This window comes from Anolis carolinensis, unplaced genomic scaffold (assembly GCF_035594765.1).
Source record: "Anolis carolinensis isolate JA03-04 unplaced genomic scaffold, rAnoCar3.1.pri scaffold_14, whole genome shotgun sequence".
Taxonomy (NCBI): domain Eukaryota; kingdom Metazoa; phylum Chordata; class Lepidosauria; order Squamata; family Dactyloidae; genus Anolis; species Anolis carolinensis.
This window is the reverse complement of record NW_026943825.1, coordinates 16,949,721-16,958,933: the sequence shown is the minus strand read 5'-3', so window position 1 is coordinate 16,958,933 and position 9,213 is coordinate 16,949,721. Positions and strand designations below refer to the sequence as shown.

Here is a 9,213-nt window from a genome sequence, read left to right as displayed (position 1 = left end):
ATTCTCCGTTATTCCCGCCCCTTTCACGGCTTGGCCAATGGGAGGAAAGGGCGCTCAGAGCTGGCGGAACCAACGTCATATTAGTATTTCCACAAAGCTATGACTTATTTCCAGGCAGCCATCTTTAGTTTTGGAATGCTTGGGCCGCAAAGGCCGCCGGGAATTGTTATCCCAAAGCGCCTTTTCCCTCTAGGCTCGCTAGGGGGCGGGGACTACGGCCAATCGGATTCCGACTTTGCCTCCGTTATTCCCGCCCCTTTGGCGGCGTGGCCAATGGGTGGAAAGGGAGCTCGGGGAAAGCGGAACTAACGGGCTGAGGGAGCAGCGGGTAAGCGGGAAGAGCGGGGAGGCTCTTAAAGGGGACACCGCTATTATTATTATTATGAGATTTATGGGGTTTGGCCCCTGAGCATGTGCAGAGGGCCGCGTTCCCGCTCTCCCTTTCTCTTTCCACAGACTTTGGGTCACGCCTGAGACCATGACGGGACGGGCCTGATGCGCCTGCGCGGAAGCCTGGGCCTCTTGAGGGGTCTCTGCGGACAAGGCCGGACCATGGCCGCACGAAGCAATGGCGTTACTTCCGGGGTCAAGGGGGAAGGGGAGGGGGGCGACGTCACGGCGGGAATCATCATCATTGGCGACGAGATCCTGAAGGTGAGCCGGAAGTCGTTTCCTTGGCTGGCCCGAGAGTCTCCGAGAGCAGGCCTGGGCCAACGTGGGCCTCCCTCCAGGTGTGTTGGACTCCAACTCCCACCATTCCTCGCAGCCTTTCCTTCCCCCCCTCAGCCGCTTAAGGAATCGTGGGAGTTGAAGTCCAAAACACCTGGAGGGAGGCCCAGTTGGCCCAGGCCTGTATTAGAGTCTCTGCCTAGTCTGAAAGCCCAATGGAGTCTGAGTCCTAAGCAGGCCCAGATCTGGTCACGCAACATAGAGTTAAGGAAAACTGCACACATGGACACACATGGACAACACAGTCCGCAGTCTCAATTATACTTAGGCCAGTGAAGGCCAACCTATGACACGCGTGTCTGCACTGACACGCCTAGCCATTTTTGCTGACACGCTGCCGCATGCAGATTGATTGGATGACTAATGTCTTTTGTGGCCAAATTTGGTGTGATTTGGTCTGGTGGTTTTGTTGTTTACTCCATGGGAATTATGCTCATTACATATATATATATATACACACACACACATATATATAATTCTATTATTATTGTAGAATATTATTATATTATTACTATTATATTATTATTATATTATTCATGACTACATTGAAACTACAATAGAGAGAAACCAGTGTGGAAACTGCAAGCGGTACCATAGATTGTTGTACATGGAAATCATGGTAGTAAATAGTTTTTGATTTATTAAATACAGTTATATATTACAATTATATATTTTTGTTATTTAAACTATATATATTGTGAAATTATGGGGGATTTTTTTCGAAGTGACACACCACCCAAGTCATATTAGGTTTTTTTTGGTGAATTTTGACACACCACGCGCAAAAGGTTGCCCATCATTGACTTAGGCGATCCCTCATAAATTGAGGATGGTGGCCCTCCAGGCGGAAGGCGGTCCCAATGAAATGGCAGACAAAGGTTTGAGGAAATGAGACAAAGAGAGTTCCGGTGGCTGTAGAAAAAATGACGTTTGTTCTCATTGGCCAGTGAGAATAAGCAATATAGACCCTCCTGACTCCAGGAAAAAAGGGTAAAATGACAAAGAAACACAGATCCTTATATACTATTTTGGTCTGCCTCTATCTTACGTCACATAGGTATTATCCATCACCAATTAGTGTCAAAAAAAGTCTTACTTGGCACTTAACTAAAAAGCTACCTTTGCATTTTCCTAAAATATAGACTACTTTCAAGACCTCTGACCCTCCATTAGCCTTATCTCTGGAACTCTCATCTCAGCTTTTAGGGGTTCTCATTAATTAAGGAGTCCCCCACTTATCTTAGCTGTCAGAGAGCCATTAGCACTCCCCGCATGGCGCCAGGTCTTATCTTGACATCCCAAAAAGCCTTAATTTGTCTTTTGTCCATTAGCTTATCTATTCTTGTTGACACCTAACATATGTCCCTGGCACTCAGAGTGAACTTTGGTCTTGCTTTTGCTGAGCAGAGTGTATTTTCGGATATAGGCACACAATCTGCTGGTGATTACATATTTTCCTATTTCTATTTCTTAACATGATTACATTCAGTATATAGTTTCCAATACAAGTATTCTATTTTCCCAATACGCCTTCATCACCAACAAGGGTCGGCTTCCTCTTGACCGGTTCCTCCCTTTCGCCCTCCATTCCTGCCCCTTCACCTTCTCTCCCCCGGCTCTCCTCAGGGCTACACGCAGGACACCAACTCCTTCTTCATGTGCAAGGCGCTGCGCTCGCTGGGCGTCCGCGTGGCCAGGGTCTCGGTGGTGCCGGACGAGGTGGCGGCCATCGCGGGGGAGGTCTCTTCCTTCTCGGCCCGCTTCTCTTATGTCCTGACCTCGGGCGGCGTTGGCCCCACGCACGACGACGTCACCTTCGAGGCCGTGGCCCTGGCCTTTGGGGAGCAGGCCGCCCCGCACCCGGAGATGGAGGCGCTGGTGGAGCGCTTCTTTGGCCGGTCCGAGGCCGCTGGGACCGGGGCCGCCAAGCTGGCCCGCCTGCCGCCCTCCGCCGTGCTCCACTACGGCGTGGACAAGGCCACCGGCCAGAAGCTGCCCTTCCCGCTGGTCAGCGTCCGCAATGTCTACGTCTTCCCCGGCGTCCCGTCCCTGATGCGCAGGGCCCTCGAGGGGCTGGGCCACCTCTTCCGCAACACGGAGACCTGCTTCCGCTCCCGGGAGATCTTCCTGAATGCCGACGAGGCCCAACTGGCGCCCCTCCTGGACCGTGCACAGGCCAGCTTCGGGCGGCGCACCAGCCTGGGCTCCTACCCGGACTGGGCCAGCAACTACTTCCGGGTCAAGCTTACCCTGGACTCCGACTCTGAGGAGGACCTGGAGGAGGCCTACGCGCACCTGATGGAGGCGCTGCCCAAGGGGGCCGTGGTGCCCGTGGTGGCCGACCCCGTCTCCCGGGCAGCCGAGGATGTGTCCGCGCTGGCAGAGTCCGGTAGGCGTGGGACGGTGTTCCTGGGGGCCTTGAGGGGTGAAACAGAGCGCTTGCCAGGCAGGAGGCCATGGCATTGATCGTAGAGAGGGAGGACTCGGAGCAAAGGCTGGGCTGGATGGGCCTTTGAGTCTGTGGTCTTCTAACTACAGTTCCCATAAGGCTGAGCACACCAGCCTGGCCGATGGGCAAGGAAAGATTGAACCCACAGTTGCCTTCCCTCATCATAGGCCCTCCATAATAATTGTATTTCTTATCCGCCTCTCCCATGGAGTCCTGAGAGCCGTCGTGTGGTGAAGCACCAGAACCCCTGCAGTGTGGGACCTGTGGCTCTGTGTGGGTCAGGCTTCCCCAGCAACCCAGTGTCGCTTTGGGGCTGACCCTTCTCGCTCCTTCCCCGCAGGCTCCCCTCTCGGCCAGAAGGTGGCGGCCGCCGTCCGCACCATCGAGGAGGCTTTGGACCGCTACCCTCTCTCTCAGCTCTGTGTGGGCTTCAACGGGGGCAAGGATTGCACTGCCCTGCTCCACCTCTTCCACGCAGCCGTCCAGAGGTTAGTCTCCCCCCTTTGCTGCCCCCCCCAGATAATGGGGGTAATGATGGGGATAATGGGAAGCATAGTCTGTCAGGGGTCCCCAAAAAGGCAGCTTGCGTTCAGCCTCACCCCTGGAATCAGAAGCCTGAGCAGCTGGATCTGAGACATGCTTTTTTTTTTTTTGGAAGTAACTACTAGGCATGTCCGATCGATGGAAAAAGTGTTTCAATTCCCGTTTCTAAAGTAGGGGGCGCTGGCGCTTCGATATAGAAAGTATTTCCGATTTTTCCACCCAAAAATTTCATATATTTCCAAAAAATTTGTAATGATTCTAAATGTTTCTAAAATGGCGGACGCGCATGCGCAGTCGCCAGGAAAAAAAAAGGAACCGGGGGGGGGGGGGGACTTTTACAGGGCTCTCCCGCCCTCATTTCTTGAGCTATCCTCATCAAATTTGCAAATAAGCTCCCATTCAAGGTAGGTTGCAGAAACAAAATAATGTTTAAAATATTTTTAAATATATATTTTTTAAAAAATTGGGGGGGGGGGAATTAATGAAACATTAAGAGACAATTAGAGAATAGGCCAACAATGGTTCGAATTACATTGCTGGTTGCGCTGTGAAACAATTTCTCGGAATGCGTATCAAAAAGCGAGAACAATCCGAAATAATTCCGATATACGATTCAAAACGATTTTTTGGACGTGTCTAGTAACTACGCATCCCTGTTCTTCCCCTGCCTCTGTGCTTTTTCAATCAAGCACACTGGAACTCTTTTTCTCTGCGGTTCACTGTTTATTGTTCCAAAGTATTTATTCACAATTAGTTACACTCAGATGGTCACAGCGGAAGAGAGAGATTGAGCACACGGTCAGGCCCTTTTATCTTTTTGTCGTGCGTGCTTCTCTCTTTGTTGACACCCCGGAGGCATTGTTCTGGTCGGGCCTCTCTAGGCACTGAGTGATTTTAACCCCTCGGTCACTCATGCTACCAGCCACTCGTCTTGGGAATGGTTTTTCCTGACATATAGCTCCAATCAATTAATCAATTATTCCAGCTCCAAGAATAAGGTGGATGCCAACCTTAGAATGGATAAAGCTCCTTAGAGTCAGAGGCCTTCTGCCAGTCAGTGTGGTTGGTGTTGGGTTCAAGGTCCCAATGAATCTCCATTGTTCCCATCCAGGCGACACCCGGGAAGAACAGAGAAGCTGAAAGCGCTCTACATCCGCACCGTCTCTCCTTTTCCCGAGATGGAGGAGTTCATCCGAGACACAGCAAAACGGTGGGAGTCACCCTCTCCTTGTTTGCTTTATGTCTTATTCATTAGCCCCCAAACCTTCAAGTCCTGGAGGCAGGAGATCATTACAACAAGTTCAATTGATTGAGTTATCTTGCTGGATGAGCAGAAGAAAAGTGCCAAATTGAATTGATGTGCAGCTCAGTTTTAGAGTCAGATCTTTTGAGCATGCACAGAGTTCAGACAGCTTTCCCTTCTTTTGTTTTCTTTTGATCAGTTCCTCTTGCCTGTGATGACACCAGGGCTCTAGTTGCGTGATGTATCGTATCTGAAATCCCTTTGCTTTTTAAATATTCCATATTTAGTGTGTAGAAGAAGGCCATATTTGGTCCTCTCAAGGTGTTTTGTACTCCAACTCCTACAATTCCAAATAGATAAATAGATTAGGGACCCTCCAAAGATCATCTAGACCAGACTCCCTGGTCTAACTATTATCATAGGCATACACCCTATTTCCCTGAAAATAAGACATCCCCAGAAAAGAAGACCTAGTAGAGGTTTTGCTGAATTGCTAAATATAAGGCCTCCCTCGAAAGTAAGACCTAGCAAAGTTTTTGTTTGGAAGCATGCGGGATCGGTAAATGTACATACCATAGATTGTTGTACATGGAAATAAAGGTAGTAACAAGAAATAATAATAATAATATAATAACTTTATTCTTGTATCCCACCTCCATCTCCCAGAAGGGACTCAGGGCAGCTTACACAGGGATAAGCCCAACAACAACATAAATTTACATACAAACAGTAATTTTAAAACAGTATAGCAATAAAATATAATATAGAAATTCTTGAAAGGATTCACAGTTTGGTTATGCTGTTTTGTGATGACAACTACTGTACAGTAGATAATAAATTTTCATTTTTAAAAATTCAACCGTAAATGTGAATTTGTCTTTGTGGAAAAATAAGATAAGAAAATAAGACCTAGCGCATCTTTGGGAGCAAAAATTAATATAAGACATTGTCTTATTTTCGGGGAAACAGGGTAGATAGATGGTAGAGTGATGGACCTAACAGAGGCGTACTTTCAGGTCCGGATAGAGATAAAGGATAGAGTGATGGACCTAAGAGAGGCCTACTTTCAAGTCCCAATAGAGAGATGGTAAGAGTGATGGACCTAATGGAGGCTTACTTTCAGGTCCGGATAGAGATAAATGCTAGAGTGAGAGATCTAAGAGAGGCCTACTTTCAGGTCCCAATAGAGAGATGGTAAGAGTGATGGACCTAATGGAGGCCCACCTCCAGGTCCCAATAGATAGATAGATATGACTTCTTCATCAAAACACCTGGAGGGAGGGCAAAGATCTGATGCAGAGGCCCCGTGGGCATTGCATTACACCCCTTGTTTTGGGGTCACCCTAATGGCGCTCCTTCCCGTCCCCCGGCAGGTACAACCTCCAGGTGTGTGACGTCCACGGGAACATCAGGGAGGCCCTGGGGGACCTGAAGGCCCAACATCCAGAGCTGGAGGCCGTCCTGATGGGCACCCGCCGCACGGACCCCTACTCCTGCACCTTGTCGGCCTTCTGCCCCACGGACCCGGGCTGGCCCCCCTACATGAGGGTCAACCCCCTCCTGGTCAGTCGGGCTTTTAGGGCCGTCCCTCTGGAACCGGGCGCCTGGGCATCGGCCTGTTGACTCCTCTCTGCTTTCCGCCTCGCAGGACTGGACCTACCGGGATATATGGACCTTCCTCCGCAGCCTCTACATCCCTTACTGCATCCTTTACGACAAAGGGTAGGGACGCCTTGTGTTTCCTAATTGCAGAGGGTGGGAACAATGGCTTCCTGTGAATGCAAGGCCTCTTGGAAGCCTAGTTTTGGAAGGGACCCCCAAACGCCACCCAGTCCATGCAGGAAAAGCACCATCAAATAATAATAATAATAATAATAAAACTTTATTTATACCCCGCCACCATCTCCCCATGGGGACTCGGGGCGGCTCACAATGTTACAAAAGTAACAGCGCAAATGCATTAACAATACACACAGTTTAAAACACAAGAAGATGATAAAACAAGTTAAAACAAAGATTTAAACAACAATAATAATATCAATAGTAATAATATCAAACAACCACCAATGCGATTCAGTCAACTTCAAAGGTGGGAGGACTATAGCAGCAATATAAGATAAAATCATTAGATTAAAATATCCCAGTGAAAGGAACCTAATAAAAAACCCCGTCAGATGGCCACCCAGTCTCTGAATAATAATAACAGTAATAGCATTATTATTATTATTATTATTATTATTATTATTATTATTATTATTATTAATAGAACCATGGAATCCTAGAGTTGGAAGGGACTATCCAGTCAAACCTCCTTCTGTTTTCATTTATTTATTTATTTATTTATTTTACAGCATGTATATTCCGCCCTTCTTTCTCACCCCGAAGGGGACTCAGGGCGGATCACATTACACACATATAGGCAAACATTCAATGCCTTTTAGCATAGAACAAAGACAAGACAAACATAGGCTCCTGAGCGGGCCTCGAACTCATGACCTCCTGGTCAGAGTGATTCATTGCAGTTAATTGCAGCAGGCTTGCTCTCCCGCCTGCAGAAAAGGCACCATCAAAGCACTCCTGACAGGTGGCCATGCAGCCTTTGAATAGTAATCATAGAATAATAGAATAGTAGAGTTGGAAGAGACCTCATGGGCCATCCAGTCCAACCCCATCCTGCCAAGGAGCAGGAAATCGCACTCAAAGCACCCCCAACAGATATACATGGAGCCATAGAATTCTAGAGTTGGGAGATGCCTTCAAAGGGCACCTCTCCCCCGGGGCCCCTCCCTCCCTACCTGCCTTCTCCTCACTCTTCCCCCTTTTCCCTGCACACAGGTACACTTCCCTGGGCAGCATGAGCAACACCCAGAAGAACGCGGCCTTGCGCTACACGGACGCCTGCGGGCGGGAAGGCTACAGGCCGGCCTATGAACTCGAGAACGAGGAGGACGAGCGCACCTCCCGCCATTGACCTCAGCCACGTGTGCCCTCCTCCCCCGGTCCTGGAGAAATAATAAACGCAGCCCATGAGATCTAGCGCCTTGATGGGTCGGCTTAAAAGCAAGGGCGGGGTAAGGGAGTCGCCAAGACTGGCGGAATCTACCATGTTTCCCCGAAAATAAGACAGTGTCTTATATTAATTTTTGCTCCCAAAGATGTGCTAGTCTTATTTTCTGGGGATGTCTTATTTTAGGGGAAACAGGGTAGGAAACAAGGGGGCGGAGCTTGCTTGGAATGTGGGTGGGGCCAGGTACAAGGGGCAGGGCTCCATCAGAACGTGGGTGGGGCTGGAAGCCAAAGCCAAGAGAACTTAGGGAAAAGGGGCGGAGACAGTGACATGTGGGCAGGGCTATATAAGAATCAAAGGGCGGAGCCTGATTGGAATGACTGACAAACTTAAGCTATAAGGGATGGGGCCTGGCTGGAATATGGGTGGGGCTAGATGCCAGGAGGAGAAACAGCCTCAAGGAAGAGAGGGGAGGGGCTACCTTAGAATGTGGGTGGGGCTAGAGTCAAGGAGCAGGGCAGGGCCAGAATGTGGGTGGGGCTAAAATAAAGGGGCGGGGCTGAACAGAATGTTGATGTGGCTACTAGATATCACGAGTATCCGCCTCAAGGAAGAAAAGGGAGGGGCCGTCTTAGAATGTGGGTGGGGCTAGAGGTAAAGGGGAGGGGCCTGAACAGAATGTGGGTGGGGCTATGTCAGAAGGAACATCTTCAAGGAAGAAAGGGGAGGGGCCGTCTTAGAATGTGGGTGGGGCTAGAGGTAAAGGGGAGGGGCCTGAACAGAATGTGGGTGGGGCTATGTCAGAAGGAACATCTTCAAGGAAGAAAGGGGAGGGGCCGGCTTAGAATGTGGGTGGGGCTAGAGGTAAAGGGGAGGGGCCTGAACAGAATGTGGGTGGGGCTATGTCAGAAGGAACATCTTCAAGGAAGAAAGGGGAGGGGCCGGCTTAGAATGTGGGTGGGGCTAGAGGTAAAGGGGAGGGGCCTGAACAGAATGTGGGTGGGGCTATGTCAGAAGGAACATCTTCAAGGAAGAAAGGGGAGGGGCCGGCTTAGAATGTGGGTGGGGCTAGAGGAAAGGGGAGGGGCCTGAACAGAATGTGGGTGTGAATATGTCAGGAGGAACTTCCTCAAGGAAGAAAGGGGAGGGGCATTCTTAGAATGTGGGTGGGGCTAGAGGAAAGGGGAGGGGCCTGAACAGAATGTGGGTGGGGCTATGTCAGGAGGAACCTCCTCAAGGAAG

At 49.6% G+C, this 9,213-nt stretch overlaps 1 protein-coding gene across 2 annotated transcripts; it reads left to right on the top strand.

The window, feature by feature from the left end:
* The first annotated feature begins 59 nt into the window (after nucleotides 1–59).
* Nucleotides 60–8,000, top strand: flad1 (flavin adenine dinucleotide synthetase 1). Of its 2 annotated transcripts, XM_062965262.1 has the most exons (8): nucleotides 60–328; nucleotides 457–654; nucleotides 2,356–3,118; nucleotides 3,519–3,666; nucleotides 4,833–4,931; nucleotides 6,338–6,527; nucleotides 6,613–6,686; nucleotides 7,800–8,000. In XM_062965262.1, the coding sequence occupies exons 2-8, from the start codon at nucleotides 496–498 to the stop codon at nucleotides 7,933–7,935; spliced, it is 1,569 nt and encodes a 522-aa protein (XP_062821332.1). In that variant the 5' UTR covers nucleotides 60–328; nucleotides 457–495; the 3' UTR covers nucleotides 7,936–8,000. The 2 variants fall into 2 exon arrangements, with proteins under 2 accessions (XP_062821332.1, XP_062821331.1); XM_062965261.1 differs by having other exon boundaries at nucleotides 60–654.
* The last annotated feature ends 1,213 nt before the right edge of the window (nucleotides 8,001–9,213 follow it).

Bases quoted from the DNA above. Each gene is read 5' to 3' on its own strand.
- flad1 (XM_062965262.1), top strand. From the start codon at position 496: ATGCGCCTGCGCGGAAGCCTGGGCCTCTTGAGGGGTCTCTGCGGACAA. The intron at 3,667-4,832 runs GTTAGTCTCCCC...GTTCCCATCCAG, and splicing joins TTCCACGCAGCCGTCCAGAG to GCGACACCCGGGAAGAACAG. The intron at 6,687-7,799 runs GTAGGGACGCCT...CCCTGCACACAG, and splicing joins TGCATCCTTTACGACAAAGG to GTACACTTCCCTGGGCAGCA.